Below are 23,702 nucleotides of genomic sequence, written 5' to 3'. Positions count from 1 at the left end.
TGGCTCAGCTGCTCACCTGTTCTGTGACCTTGGGCAAGTTCTTTAACTTCCTTGAGTTTCTTTTTTCTGATCTGTCAAATGAGAAAAATGAAAGTCTACTTCCAGAGTGAATGTTAGGACTGGAATGAATATATTAGAGAAGATGAGCAGATGTTCAATAAATACAAGAAGATGAGGATCGCCACTGTTACTGCTACTACTGCTGCTCCACTCCTACTACTGTTATTATTACCATTAAGAATAATAGATCCAGGGCCCAACTTACAACCTAAGTATGGGTCTGAAAGCTCTAATAGACTTCAGATTCCTGATAAAGGAGATTCATGACATTTATCTCAGCAGTAACTAAAGCAAGGGCATCGAACAAATAAAAATGTGTTGCGTTCCTTGTCATGGCATATCCAGGCACCTTGTAAACGTATCCAAATAAGTTATGGGGTAACTTAACTGCAAATCGATATACGTAAATCCCTCCCTGGCATAACTTTAAAGGAAGGGCAGCTTTTAATTACAGGGTTGCATTGTACTATTACCCATAAGCCAGAATAAGCGGCTTGCTTTGTACTTAAGAAAAAAAATTGCCTTGAGAAGCTCAATGCTTTGCAAAGATCTTACAAGTCACCCTTAAAACAGCTTAGTGGGTATAAAGCATTCAGCAATATTCATTTGGAAAAAGTTAAAAAATAAACTGTGAAGTTGAGAACTTCTTTCTTTAATTGCCTGATCAAGCCAGGTATCCCTGGCTCCATCCTGTTCACCATCATTAACAAATCATGAATGAAGATCCAGATGGTAACAGGTAATCCCGTCTGCTACCAAACTGAGGGGGCTGGAGGGGTTAAAGATGACATGAATGAAACTGACCTCTATGGGCTGGAATATTGAGTTAAAACCAATAAGAGGAGAGTTGATAGCGGAAATGTAAACTTCCTGTTTTCAGTAAACCACACTCACGCATAAGATCAGGATGAAGAAGGGTCAGCTCAGCAAATGTTCAGTAAACCACACTCACACATAAGATTAGGATGATGGGTCAGCTCAGCAAATGTTTTGTAAAATAATGAGACATTTTAGATTTTAAGAGGCATGAATGAGAGCAGGACACCTGGTTTGCAGAAGTAACAGGTCCTTCTACTGAGAACCAATGAGATGACCTCTGGACCAAGGTGAAGGTGGGGAGGGTTAGGGGCAATCCAGTGAACATCTAGATGAGGCTGACTAGGATTTCCAAGGTCTAGACCATTTCACACAAGGAACAGTTTGTACCATTTGGCCTGAAAAAGAGGGTGGCAAAGGAAGGAGAGCTGCCTCCAAACCGGCAAAGAGCAGCAGGTGTAGGAATCAGCGTCCTGATGCTGTGTCAGCAGGGGTATCCAGGTGATATCACAAGGAGCAGATTCAACTCAATGAAGAGCCCACAGCTGTAACAGCACTCACAAGGGCTACCGAGCAAGGCACAAGATCCGCTCCACCAGCAGCGAGAAGAGGCTGGATGGTCCAGAGCACAGAGGGGCTACCGTAATTCCTAACGGTCCGTGCTACACTCACGTCTATATTACAAACCAACAAGGGGCTGGAAAACAACACAGTGAGATTCACGAGAGCTCACTAAGACTAGTTAAAATATTTTTATCATTTATTTTGTTGTTAGATAAACCACAAAACCATGGGACTTAGCCTATTATTCCATAAAGGCAGCTGTGATGCTCGAAGAACAGAACTGGGGCTCAGTGACTGGCCGAGGTATCAAAATAAACACGGTGCCTGAAGGGAAAAATAATATTTATAGGGCACCTCACAGCAGGCTGGCTACGGATGTGATGGTACACGATCTATATAATGTGTCATTTCCCCTGTTGATTTGATTGCCTTCTGCCGTTTCAGAAAGGACTTCAGGTAGATTGCAGGGATACATAATATACATCTAGTTACAACTGGATTAAAAGCTGAATGAGAAAAGATAGAAATTTACGAAAGGAAAATGAAATGGGGTCAGGAATAAGGATAGGTATGTTGTACATAGAAATGACTTACACATTTACCACAGCAAACCATGTCTCTTTTGGTGTGTATGACTTCTGAGGAGTGATCATCTCATTTTATAGATGAGTTAACTGAGGCTCACAGACAAAGTAACATCCCAAACACCTAACCAAGCGTATGTGCTGGGAGTTTAATTGTGGTTTGACCAACCACAAAGCACAAAGCCTGTGCTTGCTGATGTTCTACCGCTGCCTCAGTAAGAGATGAGAATTAAGTAGAACCAATTATCTTCTTGCTGAGAAAGGCAGGTCCAAGGATACAGATACAGAGTTGATACTTTTGCAGACCAGTCACACAGAGTGATTCCTGCTAGGTAAAGCCTAGCACAGTACACTCACATAGATGATGCTTAATACACATTTGCCGTAAAGGATAACACCCAGAACAATGTAACATTTTAAAACCAATCTGGATAGAATTCTAGATATGTAACCATCATGAAAGCTTTATTTCCCTTTCATCTAGCACTGTAGGTCTAATGTATTTTACATTTGATAGAGGGTTTTTGACATATCAAAACAAAATCTCTGTTAATGGGAGTTTTCATTATTTTAGAAAGCTGAAAATAGTCAACTCCTTTAGAACAAAGATGTTTGCTGAGATAACTGGGCACATGTGTCATGTAATTTCTGGCCTAAACATTTGTTTCATGTTAATGACAAAGTTTGGTTATTTAGTGACTATTTATATACAAAGAGTAGGATGATAAATCATAATATCAGAATGTATTTCTAAAGCTTTCTAAAATGCTCTGACATTAGGGGGATGTATAAACACAAAGCACTATTATATACTGCATTTGCTATTGTTGCCTGGAATTAAAATAAAGACACCAGGCAGAGCTCATCAAGACAGATTTTAAAGACCTTGTTAGTCAAGACCACCTCAGTCTAGCAGTGAGTGTTCTCACCCCAGCAAATGTGAAGCCAGATTAGGATTTCTATTTCCCCTGACATAATACCGTTGGACTTAATTCACTTAAGAAATATTTACAGGCCAGGCGTGGTGGCTCACGCCTGTAATCTCAGCACTTTGGGAGGCCGAGGAGGGTGGATCACAAGATCAGGAATTCAAGACTAGCCTGAACAACATGGTGAAACCCCATCTCTACTAAAAATACAAAAATTATCCAGGCGTGGTGGCGGGCCTTTGTAATCCCAGCTACTCGGGAGGCTGAGGTAGAAGAATCACTTGAACCCGGGAGGCGGAGGTTGCAGTGAGCTGAGATTCCGCCACTGCACTCCAGCCTGGGGGACAGAGTGATACTGTGTCTCAAAAAAAAAAAAAAAAATATACAGAACACCTGCTTTTCGCAGGGCCCCATTAGGCATACAAAAATGAAAACTAAACAAGTTCAGAATTGAAGGTATATATAGACTACACCAATCTTGGGTAGAATTTACTGATGGCCATAGCAGCAAATTTATTTTTCCAAACATGACTGCTATAGTACCTCCCCATCCCACAAACCACTCTTGAACCATATATCCACAAAGAGGCAGAATATAATTCCCCTTTCTTTGAATCTGGGTGGGTGAGTGACTTACTTGTAGAAAACAGAATGGGAGAGATTCGATGCTGCAGAACTTCTGAGGCTAGGCCAGAAAAATCAATGTAACTTTTATTAATACCTTACTCACTAGAAAACTTTTGCTGAGGCCCTGAGGCCACCATGCTCTCAGGAAGCCAAAATTCTGACTCACCTAGAGATTACACAGAGAGGTTCTGAGACTACACCAAAAGAGCGAAAGATGTCCAGTTAGTCCCCAGCAGTTCCAATTCCCTATTTCAGTCCCAGTCACCACCTTTATAAGGGTCCCCAAATCACAACCACTCAGCCCAGCCCTTCCCAAATTCCTGACCCATAGAAGCCATGAGATATGATAAATTGTTTCCTGTTGTTTTAAGACAAAAACTAAGGTTTACAGAGATTTGTTATTGAGTAATAGACAAGAACATAAAGGCAAACTGTTAGAGGAATTTAGGAAAGGAAAGATAATTTTTAATTGGGGTGATCAGGGCAACTTCATGGCAGAGTTGCCATTTGAGTTGGGCTTTGCCAACTAGATGTGGACAGGAAATGAAGAGGTTGAGGGAGGGAAGGTCATTCTATATGAAGGGTATGATCCAAGGAGAGGTTCGGAATGGAAATTCACAGTATATGATGTGTGGGAAAGTGTTGTAGGAGATGGGCTAGAAAGTTCAAGAAAGGGTCTATATCTGTGCTTTCCAATATGGTAGCCTCCCATCACAGGTGGCTATTTAAATTTAAGTGGGTTAAAAGTAAATGGAATTTAAAATTCAGTTCCAGCCGGGTGCAGTGGCTCATGCCTGTAATCCCAGCACTTTGGGAGGCCAAGGCGAGTGGATCACAAGGTCAGGAGATTGAGACCATCCTGGCTAACACGGTGAAACCCCGTCTCTACTAAAAATACAAAAAAAAAAAAAAAAAAAAAAATTAGCTGGGCCTGTAGTCCCAGCTACTTGGGAGGCTGAGGCAGGAGAATGGCGTGAACCCGGGAGGCGGAGCTTGCAGTGAGCAGAGATCACACCACTGCACCCCAGCCTGGGCGACAGAGCGAGACTCTGTCTCAAAATAATAATAATAATAATAATAAAATAAAAATAAAATAAAATTCAGTTCCTCCGTCAGACTAGCCCCATTTCAAGTGCTTGGTAGCCCTATGTGGCTGGTACCTGCCATATTGGAGAGCACAGACATAGAACATTTCCATCATCCAGAACTTCCCGTCGGACAGTGCTGGTCGGCATGGCACTTTTAGTTATTCCTCAGGCACAATGAGCCACTGCAGGCTTTTAAGGAGTAGAGTGACATGCTGAGAGCTGTGTTTTAGGACAGCTATCCTAGAGGTATGTGTGGGCAGAGAGTAGCAAGCAGGTTAGTTAGGAGGCTAGGGTAAAAAGGCAGACAGGGGACACATTTGTCATATGCCCTAGTGAGGCACAGAATCAGGGAACAGGAGGTCTGCAGGACAGGCCAGTTCGGGGAGAAAAGGGACTAGCCGTGATTATCAGGTCACTGGTGATTTATTTATCACTTCCTTGAAGTATTAAAATGGTTTGTTACACTGCAGCTCTCATTAGAGACCTGCACAAACAAAAGTCAGCTTTAAAAGATCTGCAATAAAAACCAAGGGACTGGAAAGTGAGGGAGCAGAGGTGAAAAGAAAGAGGAAGCCAGGAGAGGGGACTGCTAGGTGGCCTCCAACACACACCCCCAGGCTGGTGGCAGCAGTTCATGGTGGTAAATGTGCTCACTAAAGCTCCAGACGAGAATGTCTTTTCAGGCAGCCCTTTTAAAGTGATGGAACAGCTAGTACAAAATTAAACAGGATAAATGACGTTAACTGACTGGTCCTTTGTATCAGACTCAAAAGATGGTAATTAGAATGGCCACATAGAAACTCTGCAGTCAGAACACTAAAACTCATTAATTAGGATTTGAAACTTAAAAAAAGTTTTAAATAGATAGAATGAGCTTTCCAGAGTGTTTGTAGGGATCCAGATGAGATTTCCTGTCACTTCCTTTCCTGGTACCCACCACTCTACTGTTGTGATTTCCCTCCACTGATCTTTTCAGCAGATGGGCCAGAGGACGCTGCGTTCTGATGCCTGCACAAAAGGCAACAATAGACCTCCAGCAGACTGGGTTTTGCACCAAGAACTCTCTCCTGCAGCGGAATTGAAAATTTCCTTCCACTTGTCTCCTTCGGAAAGACCTAGGAAAGGGCAGGTATCCTTGTATATACCCACAGACCCTGAAGCCCCCTTCCAACCCATGAGAAGGGCAGCCAGAGGCAGACACCCCACACACACATACAGGGAACCTAGTGCTAATATCTGTGTTATTTACTGATGAAAAGAATAAACGTGGCAGAATCACTTCTTTGTGGGACTGAATAAACATAAATCTTGCTGTAGAAGTCCATATGTTTAAGTAACCCACATAAACTGACAATTCAGACCCAAACATCTCACTCAAAGATGGCTGAATTTTGGAAGTGAGGAGACTAAATAACAAAACACCTAACTCCTTTTGCACAGGTATTAGAATGCCTCCCTCCAATGTCATCTCTGCAAAAAGATTCCCCTTTCCACTGGGGACACTTAAAATCCTTTCTGACTCAACTGAGAGGTGTTTTACTTCTATTGAATCTTCCCATGCCAGAAAGACGGATTCCCTGTCTGAGAATAGGAGGCAAAAAGAAACCTTTTGTACTGAGGACCAAGTTTTAAATATGTTGTACTTTCCTTCCCTGTTTAGGTGAAAGCATGAGAAAATGCCCCTCCTTTTATTTACAAGTATTTGTACTTTCCAGAAGCATGACTTTCAGAGCTCCAAAAAGGTCCCCCAAATTATTTTCTCCTAAAAAAGCTTAAAGAGAAGCCAACTGTGGTAGTTTTTTTTTACTCTCTGGCTCCGTAAATATGCATGTCTCTTTAGACAAATGCAAATGAGCAGCCTTATGTGTGAATTTCAAGACAACTTTACTTTTATTGCAAAATCTACCTGTCTTAGAAGACAAGAAATCTGCCAGAAACCTGAGGACCTCCTTCAACTCCTCACGGGCCCGAAGTAGGGCTCACTGGTTTGGTTAGTTTTCACCAGGGCACCCCTAAATGTGAGATTGTCTGAAGGAGATCCCCCCGAGTCATGGTAAACACCTACTAGCATGGGTCAAGCTGGGACAGGAACCTCCCTGTGGAGCAGTCAGAGAATAATCATCCTAGCTCAGGCCATGTGGTGCTTACTTTGTGGCAGCCCCTATTCTTGGTGTTTTATGTATGTTAATTCATTTTCTCCTCACAAGTCTATGAAGTAGGTCCTATGATTTCACTTCCATTTTACAGATGAGGATAAGGAGGCCTGAAATGATCAGTGTTAAGTGGGAGAGATGAGGTGTGAACTCAGGCAGGCTGTGTTCTAATCCCTAAGCCACACCACCTGTGTCAGAAGGATGCAAATTTTATAAACCATCTCTCGGGAGAAACATGAAGCCAAAGGTCTAACTTAATGACGGCCTCTGTGAGACATAAAAGACACATTGTAAAATGCTAGCACTCTGCAAAATGTAAACAAATTATGGAAAAAGGATTAGAGTTTAAAAGTAATAAATAGCACAAGTATGGCTAATAAATTAGGGCAGAAGAGATGAAATGGAAGACCTGCCCCAACACATGGAGCAATGCAAAGGTCTCTGTCCCAGCTGAAGACCTCCGGGTACACATGCTTTCCTTCCCTGCTAGCTATTCTCAAGACCTTCCCCCACAAATCATTAAGAGGTCTTTACGATTACTTGGTGAACCATTACTTCTCTCTTCTCACCTTCCCGTAAGAATAACACTCCTACTTCATCAATCACCAATTGCTTAAGGAAATTTATGACAGGTCCAAATAGTGAAGAAAAGGTGAAGAAATCATCTTCACTTTCATGCCGCAAGTTTTATGGCACTCAGAAAAATTGGTGGTCTCTTTTCCATAGAGCTGTGATGGCTGCCCACTTGTACAGGACTGTATATTTAGAATGCTCACAGAAGGGATGCCACAGACAGGAAAAAAGTATGCCATCCAGGGGCCATCTTGGCATATCAAAGGACATTAACAGTGGCTTGTACCTTCCCCTAGGTCACCTACGAAAATTTGGCAGTGATAACTCACTTTTCCTTCACAACTGGTGAAACCTGGACTAGTATTCATTGGCTAATTTGAAATCAGTCATGTTCTTTCCAGATCCCTGACACCAAAGAGCTGAGTCAATGAACTGAAGAGGTCATCAAGAGAGATAGGTTTGGCCTGGCCCCACAGTAGGGGGAAGCCTGGAGCCAGGGACCTCCTAACAGAGGAAAGCAGAGGAGCTTTCTGAAGCACAAACTGGAGAAAAGCAATTGAGCACTGATTTTACGATCTTACTTGTAGTTTTTCTCCCAGAATTTCACTGGCCTGACATATGATGTGATGAAAATGACACTCCCAAGAAATGGACTCAATGGGGTAGAAAAGATTGACGTGGCAATCATCTGAAAGAAAAGCATGGCAGAATCTGAGAATGTTGAGTTAAGGCAAAAAAAAAATTATCATTCTTATATTTTTAAAATATTATTTCAAATTTTGATGAGTTTTCACTAAAGTCATTTTTTCCACCAAAGAAAGAACAAAGAACACACACTTAATCTCTCTATGTATAGATTTATAAATATAAAACTTTCAGTAGTACCCTGCTAGGTCTCATTTCACCACCATGTAAACCCAATGATTCTCATAAAAATCTCAGCAGTCTTAGTCTGATTCATGGCAAAGGTTTAATATCTAAGGATTGAAAAGAGCAGTTTCTTTTCACTAAGATTATTAGCTGAACAAAACACACTAGGGCACATTTGCTAAAGTATCAAGTAGCTTTGTAAATAATTAATATTAGATGATACTTTTTGAAAATAAATGATATAATTGTTTGGAAAGGTAGCATCTCTGTTTCTTGAAGTATGTTTTCCGACTGTTTGAAATATCCATCCATCTATCTATCTAGGTAGATGGATACACAGATAAACAGATATCGTATATTGAACACCATTAGTTCAATCAAGTCATATCTAGTTTTTAAGCAAAAAACACCACATGCACATGAAGTAAGTGTTTTGTGGGCCAAGCTGCTTCTTTAGGCATTCTTATATGAGTTTCTCACGTACTGGCATGCATCAATTTCACACACCTTGCTTGATCAAAGAGGTAATTGCTCAATATTAAACTTAGCATGTCTGTTGCTTTTGGCTTAAGCCCAACGGATCTTTGGTGATTAGTGGCGAGGAGCCAGAAGCAACAGTTCTCTGAGCAAGCTGGTCCCTTCAGGTCTCACTCCATCATTGGAGACTCCCAGCTGCCAGTCACTCACCATCATTGTGGTGCAGAGGTTCTGTGGGGCCTGTGGTTGGAAGCGCAAGAGAGAACTGCTGGCCAGAATCCATGGGGGTGGCAGAAGTCAGTGGAGAGCCAGACTGCCCAGGTCCTATAATATGGACATCCTTCCTGGTCCTAGGGTATTAGGACTTGGATCATTCTACTACAGATCTGATCTGACCTCCTACAAGGCTGATCTTCCTGCTGGGAAGTTGTTGACAGCTGTATCTCTCTCACTGCTGAACTAAGGGGGATCTTATTTCTGTAACCCATGTTCCAAAAGTTCTGTCAGAGAGTAAAAAAGAAATGCTTGGCACAGACAGGAAGACTCTGCATTTCATTATCAAGAATATAGAAGTAACTCGGACTTCTAAGTGGTTTAACATAACGTTAAACAAATTGTGTGATAAAGGGGTGGGGGTGGAAGTGGGGATTCCCTAACAGCCCCATTTATATGTAAGATATAAAAAAGGGAGTGAGTCTTGTGCTGTCCACACTTTCACATACATTTTCGTAGATTTAAAATCAGATTTAAAAAAAATTAGCCAGGCATTGTGGTGTGCACCTGTAGTCCCAGCCAGACAGGAGGCTGAGGTGAGAGGATCTCTTGAGCCCAGGAGTTTGAGGCTGCAGTGAGCTAGAATTGCACCACTGCACTCCAGCCTGGGAACAGAGTGAGACTCTGCCTCAAAAAAAAAAAAAAAAAATCATGATTTTTTTTTCCAAGAGTGACCTTTTTTTTTTTTTTTAAAAACTTTCTATTTACTCCCAAGCATTTTCAGGAGTAAAATGTCACGTCCTCCATTAATAATCCATTCCAATGTTGAATTGTTTAGGTATCAAAAAGATCTCTATTGTGCTGCAATTTAAATCCAAATCTTTTTATTTTGACCTAGGTTCAAATAGAGAACTACAGAACAATATGCTACTGTGATATCTAGTATCACCCATCAGTTTCCTCTTCTGAAAGCTGAAAATACCTAAATACTTCTGCCACAAAACACAACAAATTAGCTATTATGCTCCTCATCATTGGAAGAAAAGGGAATTGTATGCAAGATATCATTGAGTGAAGGTATTGAAAAAAATATTAGAAAGCAGAGTCAGGTCAGAGGTGGAGTTTTCTGAGGGGCTGTGTTGAGAAGAAAGGAAGAGGGAGGAGTCCCCACATCAGGAGACAGAGGGTGTGATGGGGCTTGCAGAGGAACCAGGACAAAACCAAGTGGAGCCAGGGCTGGGCAGATGTGCTAATATGTGATCATCTGGCTAAGTCTGTCTAATTTTTAGAAGACAGTAGTCTTGCATGGTCTCTACACATATTAAAAGGGGGGCTGATGTGGCTCTTGTTTTTGATTCTAAAATTTCCCCAGAGATTACATTGTACATTTTTTAAATGCCAGAAACAATTATCCAAAATTTAAGAAGTGAGGAAACTGTCCTAGTCTAAAAATAAAGTTCAGTGTGATAGGAAAGGAAATGACGTTTAACAGGTTAGAGGGAGAGTGGCAGTGAATAGAGAGGATCTTTTTTTGGGGAAAGATTAGTAAAGAATTATAGCACACTCTGGGCAAACAGGAAAGGCTGTCACTACTACTGGCAAGGCAGTGCCAAGAAAGAAGAGCTACTAAGAGGAGTAGGCACATAAAGCACTCTTTATTTCTTTCTAAGAGAAATAGCTGAGAGGTAAACCTGAGGGGTAGATGATCATTCCTTTAAAAGCACACTTAAAATGAAAACATCAATTATTTGTTTTGCTTGTTTTTTGTTTTTGTTTTTTTTGAAATGAAGTCTTGCTGTGTCACCCAGGCTGGAGTGCAGTGGCACCATCTCGGCTCACTGCAACCTCCGCCTCCCAGGTTCAAGCGATTCTCCTGCCTCAGCCTCCCGAGTAGCTGGGTACACAGGCACCCACTACCACGCCCGGCTAATTTTTTTGTATTTTTAGTAGAGACGGGGTTTCACCATGTTAGCCAGGATGGTCTCAATCCCCTAACCTCATGATCTGCCCTCCTCGGCCTCCCAAAGTGCTGGGATTACAGGCATGAGCCACTGTGCCCAGCCAGAAAACATCAATTATTAAAAGATTTTAAAAAATCATTAGAAGTGCAGAAGGAGGCACCAAGTAGAAAGCAGCCCTCCCAATCTCCGGGTTTACTATAGAGAATCTGGCTAAGTCTTTCTAATTATTAGAAGACAATGGTCTTGCATGGTCTCTACACATATTAAAAGGGTGAATATTCTCATCTTTCCCTGGAGGTTACAAGCTCAGAAGCTAACAGAGGCTATGGAGGGAGAAAACATGCTAGTACTGGAAAAAGCAATTTACCAAACAGTGCCCTGCTGGCCTGAAAGCTAATTCAATTCCAAAACGGAGCAAATTAGTCCCTTTTCAATGCTGAGATGGAGCCCACAGCTTCTTAATAGAGTGATAAAGTAATTAACATTTCAAAATAAGCCAAGATCCAGGGCTGACACTTAATAGCTTTGTCTGGGCGGCATGTATATCTAGTTTTTCAACTATTTATCTCATTATATTCTGAACAGCATGATGTTGGACTCCAAGGAACAAATATCTACCTTTACAAGTGATGAAGGATGAGGGGGGCGTCCATGGGTACGGGGGAGAGGGGAAAGATCCTGTCAGTGGCCAGCCTCCAGCCTCCAGGGAGGTCAGTTTGAAGGCTCTGTATCTTAGCAGAAGGGGTGGAAGTGGGTGTCACTAACAGGGCCAGGCTTAGGAACAAAAGAAGGGGATCCACTGAGTGCTCTAAAATGGAACCACCAAATGCCCAATAAAATCTGCATCTCGAATGTTTGCACGTTGTAAGACAATTAGTCTGTGTATCGTGAAAGTATGTAAATTTAATGCTCACTGTGCACAAGCTGAGATAAATCCTAATGCTGTCTTTATTCTTATAGGACTTATTAGGTGCCAAATACCATGTGCTCATGTGTGAACGCTCAACACGAATATAGGGCAAGTATTTGAAAATTATGGTTCCCAGAACAGTCTTAATTCAGTCGTGGAACTCCAAGGAATAATTAGTAATATTGAACTCACCTAACAAGGCATAAACACCAACAAGAAATGCTACAGACAGATGCAAGTCCAAAGTTATGACATCAGGAATTATAACCTCAAGTTTTAAATTCTTGGTGTAACTCCTCAACAACAAATTTGCATTAATCTAATTATTTTCATTTAATAAACATACTTTAAATTCTAAAAAGGAAACTTTAGAAGTACATCAGAAAGAGATTAAAAATCAACTCAATATTTCACCTGTTTTTGTTTTTAAAGGACTCTGGAAAACTGAAATTACTGGCTTTATAGAAAATGATTGCAGCTAAAGGGAAAGGGTGGTGCACAAGCTCAGGCTTTGCAAATATGTATATAATTTTCCTTAGCTTGTTCTGCCAAATGACCTTGAAACACTTTAGAAATATCAATGCATATCTAAGAATAGCAACACAGAACAATGTGTATTGTGAGATCCACTCTTCGTATGCTTAACATTTTTTTTTAAAAAAGTTAGAGCCTGGAAGAAATATTTTTCAAAATATAAAATATATTATCACTCAAGGATTATCCTAAGTATGTTTCCATTCCTGTACACCAAGTTAAGGTCATAGAGATTCCTTAAGAATTGTCTTAATGAGCCTTATGTAAATTTCATATGGAAGAGAGCTCTGAGTGGTCATTCAAGTTAGCTAACAGCAGAATGGATTGCCAGAGTTTAGAACTGATGGATTGCCAGAGTTTAGAACTGTGGTTCACACACACTGATGGCATAACAATCACCAAGAAAGCTTTTGGAAAGACAGATTCTAGGATCCCGCCCAGTGAAATTTGATTTAAAAAGTATGAGCTGGGTCCAGGAATCTACTTAGTTAATAGTTCCTCCAGGGATTCTGATGCAAGTGGTCCCTGTTTCCTGGGAAACACATAGGTTTAAAAACTCTAAATTCACCGGGAAGGAAAACCTTTGAGGACATATTTTAGGCCTGAGTCAAATTTTAATTAATCTCTTTCTTCGGGAGTATTTTTAAAGCAATTTCTCTCTCCGCTTCCCCTTACCCACACGTGCACATACATAAAACTTAGCTATCAATGTCAAAGTGATGTTTAGAAGGAGCATCTCAAAATTTGTTATGAAGTAAATTAAAACTATTATGTAAACATTGTAAAACACAAATGGAAACCAAGGCTTCTTGGCTAATAGCCACTAAAAGACCATAATTTAATTTTTTAGTCTTCCAAATGCTGTTTGTACCTAATCTTGTGTTTCTGAATATTACTGAAGTATAATATGATAACCATACTATAAAATAGTATACACTTGATAAAAATGTATTGAATGCATTAACCCTATCCACAAAGCTTAATAACAGCAAATTTATTTGCACTATTTTGCACAAGGCGACCCAATCATTTAAGCAGTAACTTTCCATTTAAAAGACAGGGTATCTTAATGCAGATCTGGGCATGGGAAATGGAAGGACCAGAAAAAATAAAAGTAACTCCTGAAAATGCATTAAGAAGCAGGAAGAGTTCAAAATTAAGAAATATCTTTGACGGCTAAGTGGCCTAAAGGGATCCAAAGTGCCTCTTCATGTCCCCATTAAAATGTAATCTTAAAGACTTTAAAATCTTTTTATTGCCAGGGGTCAATGAAAAGCTTGCTTCCGTAAAATGTGAATCTCAGCTGGAGGGTGAAAATAGAAGCAGAAAGGATACGAGGAATGGCAAAGAGCTGAGCAAACACGTGAAACGAAGAACCCCAAGCCATCTGCCAAGGAGCCACATATGTCAGGACGAACTGTAACTTGTGAAGCAGGTCCCCGAGCTGAAAGCAAAAGAAAAAAAATTCATCAGAGAGGACAATGACAACAGTTGTAACTGCATCAGGGTCACTTAAAGGACACTTGTCAAGGTTAGGAAGGGGCAGTGAAACTACTGTCTGCCCTCTTACTCTTATCTTCCTGCATCTCATGTGGAATGCAGCCATTTAATGATATTTTGAAACAGCAACAGGCTGATCAGAAGAAATCTTGCATGGTTAATCTCAACAGATTTATTATCTCAACCTATGTATATGGTGTATCTCTTTGCCTTTCTCAGAAGAACAATCACAGCTTGGTCTTTCCTCCTTCATATTGGATCTTTTGGAGGGAGTACATACAGAAACCTATCATCATTTGACATTGTTGAGGTTTTTGTGTGTTAATTTCATTTTACCTCTTCAGCTGCTCCTACTGGAGAAAATAGCTCCATACCATTGAAATGCAAGTTACAAAGTACTTTAGAAAGCTAAGACAGGATATGAAGCTATTGCATTGGCCAGACAAGCCAGCACAAGGAAAAATCGAGTTTTGGGAAGATATGGAAAATACAGAAGAGAGACCTCACATAGGATGAACTGTTCAGTGGTTGATTGGAGATGGAGATGATGACTGTGTAGGGAAGGATAGAGAAGGATGGACTACTCTGGCTTTAGATCTCTGCATTGTGGTAAGAAGTGACTAATGAATCCCAGATGCAAAATTCTGCTGCTGTCACTTCTAGATGCGGTCAGTCAGTATCCCACCAAGATTTCTCTCCCCAAAATCCACATCTGATCTTCTTCCATAATGAAAACTTCAAATAGCATGCCATGTTTGTTCCTAGACTGACTAGCATTTGAGACAATAAAATACATTCACCAAGGCCATGATGTGAAATGAAAAGAAAAAATATAATTTTTAATTAGGCTCAATAGCCATTATATAACACAGAAGGTCATAATGAAAACAGGGCAAGGGTTGGGCAACGGGGCCATTAAGAAAGGATTCAAGGAACCAAGATAACTGAGCCCTTCCGTGAAAAGCCAACCTGGTGATTTTGGAACCCAAAGATGAGGTGACCCTGATTTGTTCCATGAAATGTAATGAGGCAAAAGGAGGTTAATTAGAATCCTCTCCAAATCTCTGCCTCACTTTTCTGGTCTCTACTGATTCTCATAAATATTCTGGTTTAGGAGAAAAACTTTAAAATAGAATAAAACATTATTGGGTAGTCCACAGTATATGAACCAAGAATAAAAGGTCTCTCAAAGGCACAGCAAACAGAGAGAATCCTTAAGAAGTCACAGGCATCTGGTTATGTATAGAACCCCTGACCTAAAAACATGTCTACCAGAGACTCTAGTTACAAACCTAGCACTGAGTTTTAGGTGAAAGTTGAAGAATTTTAGATAGAAGAGAATGGAAGAATGATAGGGAGGGTGGCAGACGGTGAGAGGGAAAGAAAAAAAATAGGGGAAACAGGGAAGATAAAGGGAGGATAAAAAAAAAAAGCAAAGAAATGAAAAATGAAAGAGGAAAACTAGATGATGGGATCAGGCTTGGGGAACTATAAGGAAATATCAATTCCAGGAAAGGAAAAGAGGAGTTTGTTTTTTGCTCATAACTTTTCACTTTCTTTACTCTCACTCACTTGTATCAACCATAGAGGATTGATCTTGATTGGTTTCCAAGATCTTTCAGAAAGGCCACTTTGGTTTTAATCCTGAGGTTGATTTCAGCCTCCTGAATCCATTCTAGATGGGACTCCACAGCCCCCAGTGCCTTTGAGAGTTTGTCAATTGAAAGAGCAGCCTGTCACTCTGTCAACCTGACGTCCAGTCTTACAAGTTTACATAAAATATAGTCATTTCCCTACCATCTTACTTTTTACCAGTCATTAGGTGACTTCTACAGATCAAGAAACAGATAGTTCTAACACAACTTCAAACTCTTGACTCACTTCTGTGAAGAGATACGATTTGCATTAAAAGCCAATATCATTTCCTTTTATCTCCACCATTAACCCAACTAGAAGGGGAACACATCAAGTGCCCAAGAGAAGACATGACTTCTGGGTTACCAACCAGGGCAAAAGTCCTGAAAAGTGGTGGTGGGCTCTCTTGCTCATGTGTACCTAACCAAACTCTTATCAGAAAAAATACCTCTGGATTTGAAATCTTCTAGTCACCCCCCTATTAAGAATTCTTAGTGGAGTTATTAAGAATTAATCTTGTGAGTCATGTCTAGGTGAAAACTGCAAGCATGAACAAGATTACCTCATATGATGTATGGCCCCCAAATGCCCTAAAAATGAATCATGAGTTATGGAAAGTTACTCCTGTTAGGTTTTCTGTGTATTCCTGTATCCTGGGAGGCATTTAAGCCACTTTTTGAAAAAGCTGATAAGTAGGTCAGCTACAGCAACTACAATCAGACAGGCTGCCCCAGGGAAAGCTTCATCTGCAAGTTTGAAGCTCTAACAAGTTAAACTTTGCTGCGTTATGATTAAATGAATCCATTACAATTATTTTCTGCTTAGCACAGCAACTTGTATTTACACATAAGCAAAACCAGTAATCAGACATCTAAGGATTCCAGATATAAGCACTCTCCTGCTCTAATTGCAGCCAAAGCCCCAGGTATCCTTGTTCTTTTCCTATGACTCTCTATGCCTTCTTTTTTTTTTTTTCATGAACTTTGTGAGAATAAAATACATGCTTTGTAAAGCTTTTCAACATGAAGCTCACAAAATAGACTCCACTGTTCTCAATCATTGAAGAAGCCAGATCTCCTGAATGTCATTTCTTTATGTAGTAATGATTCCTCCACAACACAGTAATTTTAATGCTCCTCTATGAAACCCACCAGAAAAAGGATGTGTTCTAGATGAGTCAGATGCTAATGCATGCCAATATTTAAAAGCATGGGCTTGAGGGCACGCTGCCTGAGTTTGAATCCCAGCTCTACCTCTGGTCATACATTTCTGGATCTATAAAATGGAGATGATAATAGTACCCCCTCAAAGTGTCATCTGAGGATAAAATGGCTTCATCTTTGTTAAAGACTTAGAACAGTGCCTGGCAAACATAAATGTTACAAAAGAGTTTGATAAATGTTAGGACAAGTGGATATCTTATTCACAACCTATTTTAGAGCCCTCCTCTTCCCCAAACTGAAACTTACCAAGTCCAGGTCCTCTCATTTTTCAGAGAAGGAAACCAGGCTCAGAGAGGTTAAGTGGATTGCTTAGGTCAGACAGCAAGTTATTGGCCCATCTGAAACCAGAGATCAAAGTTCCTGATTCTCTACCCAGTGATATTTCTTTCACCCAACTTTACCATGCCTCCTTGAGGCCATGGGCCTTCCGTGAACTATAGCAATAGGAAGAACCTGCCTGACATGCAGCAGCTACAGAAAGGTCCCCTTTATTCAAGATTTCCTGCTGACGGCAGAGGTGCAGGATCACAAGCATGAACATCACACACTATAGCAGCAGCCACGATTCAGACAAATTATGGCTGCAGCCACGTTCTTTCATGTACACAGTAAAAAAGGACCTGATCTGCCCTGAAACATCCTTTTCAGTAAAAAAGCCTAATTAATAAAATATCATACTATCCAAAAAGCCTGATGACACTCGAGGGATCTCAAAACAGCCGACTGCTGGCTTACTTGTGCTTCTTGAATGTACAACTCCAAAAAGATTGATTTGCCTCATGTATTTTATTCTTACAGTGTGGAAAGACATGATCCAGGTTTAAAAAGACTCAACTTCATATTTTCCCTTTACACTTTGCCCTTCTCTTTAAGGGTAAAATCAGGTAAAAGAATTTAAAATGAGTGTGTATCAAAACAGCAATTTCTAAGCACAAAAGAAAACCTAAATATTGATCATCAATGAGAAAAGTATGTGAAGAGGGATCTCCTGCACCACACTGGCCATTGTGTATAAAATAATGAAACATTTAAGATAAGACTTAATGGAAACAGACACACCAACACCTTTCCAGTAAGCATGGCCACAAGCATTATAATATTGTATTGAAGTACTTTAAATAGAAATCTCATTTAGATCAGCTATGAACTTGCATCTCCTTAGACAGTTTGAGGTCTTTGTTTTTATGAAGCTTATCTCACTCCCAACATTCTACTTCCAAGATCTTAAATCTCAGTCCTATTAAAATGCAAAATAAACTTTCCAAGTTACGAGAATATAAGATAAAACAAAATCATTTGGGTCTTTTCCCACTTAAAACACTAAGAAAAGAGTAAAGAAAATCACAATAAGGGCCGGGCGCGGGGGCTCACGCCTGTAATCCCAGCACTTTGGGAGGCCGTGGCAGGCAGATCACCAGAGGTCAGGAGTTCCAGAACAGCCTGGCCAACATGGTGAAATCCCATGTCTACTTAAAATACAAAAATTAGCCGAGCGTGGCGGCTCGCACCTATAATCCCATCCCAGCTACTCAGGAGGCTGAGGCAGGAGAATCACTTGAACCTGGGAAGCAGAAGTTTCAGTGAGCTGAGATTGTGCCACTGCACTCCAGCCTGGGTGATGGAGAGAGACTCTGTCTCAAAAAAAAAAAAAAAAAGAAAATCACAATGGAGTAATTATGGCTGTTTCCCAAGGAAAGCCACCGTAAATACTCTCATTTCAAATGACCTATTTTGGAAATATCTTGTCAATTAGACGTGCTGTTATATCTCTGCTATAGATAGTAAATACACAAACCAGCTTGAGAGAAATGTCTCCAAAAAAAGGTGACCCCAAAACTTTTCTTTGCTAATACACTTGCAATAAGGCATATGCTATCTTCACTCTGGAGACACCCCTTCCACACACACTGTCCTTCCCCCAATGAAATAACTGGCTACTTACAGAATTTTCTTATATTTGGGCGTTGTCTTAGGAAGCTATACATCCATTTGATTAAAGTGCAATTTTCTCTCCAAATCCCACTCATCACCTTTTCGCCTATTGCTCCATCCTTACTAATCTCCCAGATTCATTCTATCATTTGCCATTTTTTGCATTTTGTCGTATTCAGTTAGTTCTTTCTCAGCTTCAGTTAACTTCACCCCAAATTTGGAATTACCAATATTTGAACTTAAAGGGGTATACAAGGCTGAATGGCATTGCAGAAACTGGCTGCTGAGTTAAAGATGCACGGAGTTCAAAGTGAGAGAACAGGAAGAAGTTGACGCTCTCGAGTGCTTGGAAAGGAGCAGACAAGATGAGAAGAAATTTGGAGGTTCACAGGGAACCACGTTAATGAATTCAGGAGGGAACCCAGCTGAGGGATTAAAAGCCAGGAACAAAGGAATTGTGGAAAACCATCAGATGTTTTGAGGCATAGGTGGTGATATAGGGAGTAGAAAAATGTTCGAGAAGGAATAGAAAAAGTAAAGCTAGTGACATCTCAAATGTAGGGCACCATTTCTGGGGGAGGGGAAGCACCACTCTTCCAGAATAACAAGTTGTTAACAGAAAATATGATCATTCAATTTGGGGATATTAAATATTTCCAAATAGTAGCTGACAATATGAGATAGAATTTTGTAAAGTAAAAAACATATTCAGACAATGGTTATAACTCATTACAAGAGTGACTCTCAGGCCAGAAGCAGATTCTACCTCAGTAGACAATGTGTGTTGGGAGCCCATTAAATAGCATCCATCAGACTTTGCAAAATATTGATAGGCTTCATAGAGCATGGTAATGCATAAAGGATACCATCTATTATAAAAATAATATAATCAAAAAAGTCGTAAGAAAAAAATAAATTAATAGTTAACTCAAAAAAGGGGGCACTCCCCCAGCACCTATAACAGTCAGAAGCAAAGAGGTAATTTGAAATAAGAATAGTTAAGTCTGAACTGACACCATGCCGACCCAAAGGGAATGCAGACATGGATACAGGTCTTAGGAGCTGAGGAATTGGGTTTTAGCACACTTGAATGGGTTCCATGTCCATAAAGAGCAAATTATAAAAAACTTCATTTACCAGTGCTGGGAAAAAGCAAAAGGAGTTTGCCTTCTGCCTGCTGTAGAGTAGATAAAAATCTGTCATCCATGATACACCAAAACCTCAAGTCCTCATAATACAGGGCAGTGGGATTTAAATGTAAACTATTCCAGTAAGGTGAAAATTTAAAAACAAGAAACTAACATAAAAGGTAGTGGAGGATGATAAAACTTCCTCACAGGAGTAAATGCATGAGATTCATTTTTTTTTTTTTTTTTTTTTGGCTCCCACGAGTGACAACATGCAACATTTGTCTTTCTGTGCCTGGTTTATCTCACTTAACATAATGTCCTCCAGTTCCAATCGTGTTGTTGCAAATTGACAGGATTTTATGTTTTATGGTTGAATAAATTCCATTATGTATATATACACGGTTTCTTCATTCATCTGCTGATGGGGACTGAGGTTGATTCCATATTTTGGCTGTTGTGAATAGTGCTATCATAAACATGGGGGCACAGATACCTTTTTAATATGGCGATTTCTTTTCTTTTGGATAGATAGCCAGCCTTGGGATTGCCAGATCACATTTCAGTTCTAGTTTTAGCTTTTTGAGGACCCTGCATACTGTTTTCCATGGTGACTGTATTCATTCACATTCCCACCAACAGGGTATAAGTGTTTCCCTTACTTGCTAGCCTTTGTAACATTCTGATAACAGCCATTTTAACTGGGGTGAGATGATATCTCATTGTGGTTTTGAGTTTCACTTCTCTGATGATTAGTGATGTTGAGCACTTTTTCACATACTTGTTGCCCATTTGTATGTCTTCTTTTGAGAAATGTCTATTCAGAACTTTTGCCCATTTTTAAATTGTTATTAATTCTTTTTGCTATTTAGTTGTTTGAGTTCCTTATATATTCTGGTTATTAATCCCTTGTGAGTTGAATATTTTGTAAATATCTCCCATTTTGTGGGTTGTCTCCTCACTTTGTTTATTCTTTCCTTTGCTGTGCAGAAGCTTTTTAGCTTGATATAATCCCATTTCTCAATTTTGGCCTTGGTTATCTGTGCTTTTGAGGCCTTACTCAATAAATCTTTGCCCAGTCCAAGGTCCTGAAGCATTTCCCCAGTGTTTTCTTTTAGTATTAATTTTTTCATAGTTTCAGGTCTTATATTATTTAAGTCTTTAATCTACTTTGATTTGAGTTTTGTGTATGGTGCGAGATAGGATGAAACTAGATGTTTCATCCCTCTGAATATACATATCCAGTTTTTCCAGCACCATGTATAATGTTTTTAGGTTTTTAATTTTTGTGAGTGCATGGTAGGTGTATATATTTATGGGATACATGAGATATTTTGGTATAGGCATGCAATACATAATAATCACATCATGGAAAATTGGGTATCTATTCCCTCAAGCATTTATCCTTTGTGTTATAAATAATCCGGTTATATTATTTTAGTTACTTTCAAATGTACAATTTATTTATTATTGAATACAGTCTCCTTGTTATGCTATCAAACACAAGGTATTCTTCACTTTTTCTATTTTTTTATACCCATTAACCATCACCACCTCCTCCCAATGTGCCGATACTACCCCCAACCCAGCCTCTAGTAACCATCCTTCTATTCTCTATCTCTAAGAGTCCAATTGTTTTGATTTTTACATCCCACAGATAGATGAGAATATATGATGTTTGCCTTTCTGTGCCCAGCTTTTTTTACTTAACATAATGACCTCCAGTTCCATCTGTTGTTGCAAATGATAGAATTCTTTTTTATGGCTGAATAGTACTCCATTGTGTATAAGTACCACATTTAAAAAAATCCATTTACCTATTGATGGACACCTCAGTTGCTTCCAAATTGTGGCTATTGTGAATAGTGCTGCAACAAACATAGGAGTGCAGATATCTCTTCAATATACTGATTTCCCTTCTTTGGGGGCATATAGCCAGCAGTGGGATTGCTGGATCATATGGAAACTCTATTTTTAGTTTTTTGAGGAACTTCCAAACTGTTCTCCATAGTGGTTTACTAATTAATATTCCCACCAATAATGCAAGAGGGTTCTCATTTCTCCATATCCTCATCAGCATTTGTTATCACCTGACTTTTGGATAAAAGCCAGGTGATGCTGATGCTGCCAGTCTGGGGACCACATATTGCAAATCATTGCACTAAAGGGCTAGAAACACAGTGTTCAATTTTCAAAGCACTAGAGGAAAAAAAGGGCCAAAAAAGTTCATTTTGTTCAATAGATGGTAAGAAAGAAAAGGTGGAGAGACAAAGAAAAAGCATCATGAACATAAAGCCAACAAAAGTCCAAACATATCAGTAATCTCAGTAAATGTAAACAGATAAAATTTGCCTATCAAAATACAGACTCTCAGTCTGCCTTAAAAATAAAAATCTTGTTAGATTTAGAAGAAATATTTAAGTCACCTAAAAATTTTAGGTAAAATAATATTTAAAAAATCAATACATTTTTACCAAAATAAAGTTTCCTTACCTCTTTTAATAGTAAGCAAAATATTGAGGCTTTTACTCAAAATAGAATACATAGCAGTACATAATGATGAAAGGAGAGTGTCACCAGGAAGATAAAATAATTGACATGTATACACTTAGCCATGTAGTCTCAAAAATATCTGAAGTAAAAATGGGTAGAATTACAAGGAAAGATTAATAAATCTATAATCATAGGGGAAGCTTTTAAGATACCTAGCTCAGAAAATGATAGTTCAATTAGACAATAAATAAGCATATGAAATATTTGACCAACAGAATTAACAAGCTTCATCTAAGAGATATGTGCATTAGAACCTTACACCAACCAAAAGAGAAAGAATATAATTTTCAAACAGAGGTACATTTACAACAATTGATGCCTTACTAAAGTACAAGAGCAGTCTGATCCATGCCAAAAATTAATATCATGCACACTGTTTTGCAATTAAATTAGAAGTCAATAGTAAAAAGTTGGCAAAATAACAATTGTAATAATCACAATCCTCTGGATTTGCATGTAATAAAAACAATGGAAATAACAGTTAAGAATAAATTATAATGAAAATTAGAACATATTTTAAAATGAATGACAATGAAAAGCAGTAGTACCAATTAGAACTTTTAGAACCCAGGTAAAGCAATCTGTAGAGGAGAAGATATTGCCTTAAAATGTGTGTCTTAGAAAAACTTCACAGTCCATACTGGCAGGCTATTTCCTAATGTAAAAATTCCACAAGGATATTATGAGAAAGAAAATGTATTCTTATCTATGAATATAAATGAAAAAACTCTGAATGAAATATTTACGAAATGAATCTATAAATGTATAAAAACACATCATCATCAAATTTGGTCCACTTCATAATGATATAGTATTAGGAAAAAATGTTAATGTAATTCACAAAATTGAGAAAGTAAAAAAGAAAAACTATATGTTGTTCAATTGGTACAGAAAAGATGTTGAAAAATGAATTCAACACCCATTAATAAACATCCCTTATAAACTAGTAATAAAAGAGTTCTTTTTAAACCTCATAGAGGATACCAGAGCTATATTGCAATAAACACTGTATTTAGCAATAGAATCTCAGGATTATTCAGAAAAGAGGCATCAAGCAAGATGAATCTGATTAACCTAAAACAGAAGAGTGAAAAGAAAATTACTAAGGGAGACTAAAATATAAGGAGAGAGAAAGGAACATGGGGTAATAGTTTACCATCTGTGAAGCACAGCTTGGGAAATTTTAACTAAGAAAAAAAACAGAAACAACGCAGGGATGATAGTATCCAGCAGGAGTAGGCTACTTAGGCAAGTAAATGTGGCATTAATAAAGGAAACGCAACAAGCCCTGATTCTTTGATTAGCTGACCTTATGCAGCCAGACACATTCAGACCCTTAAGAGAACACAATAGACAGAAAATATTATTTTAAG

The 23,702-nt window shown here is 39.1% G+C and overlaps 1 protein-coding gene across 3 annotated transcripts in view; it reads right to left on the bottom strand.

Annotated features, from left to right (window-relative positions):
- Nucleotides 1-23,702, bottom strand: part of PCNX2 (pecanex 2) — a 327,055-nt gene that overhangs the window by 113,385 nt on the left and 189,968 nt on the right. For all 3 annotated transcript variants that reach the window (XM_009232501.4, XM_054561349.2, XM_054561362.2), the window contains 2 exons: nt 13,695-13,803; nt 7,976-8,105 (listed from right to left, as the gene is read on the bottom strand). In XM_009232501.4, coding sequence (XP_009230776.3) covers nt 7,976-8,105; nt 13,695-13,803 — 239 coding nt within the window. The remainder of the gene's footprint in view (nt 1-7,975; nt 8,106-13,694; nt 13,804-23,702) is intronic.

Source organism: Pongo abelii, chromosome 1 (genome assembly GCF_028885655.2).
Source record: "Pongo abelii isolate AG06213 chromosome 1, NHGRI_mPonAbe1-v2.0_pri, whole genome shotgun sequence".
NCBI classification, from domain to species: Eukaryota; Metazoa; Chordata; class Mammalia; order Primates; family Hominidae; genus Pongo; species Pongo abelii.
This window is presented reverse-complemented; position numbering and strand designations above follow the sequence as displayed.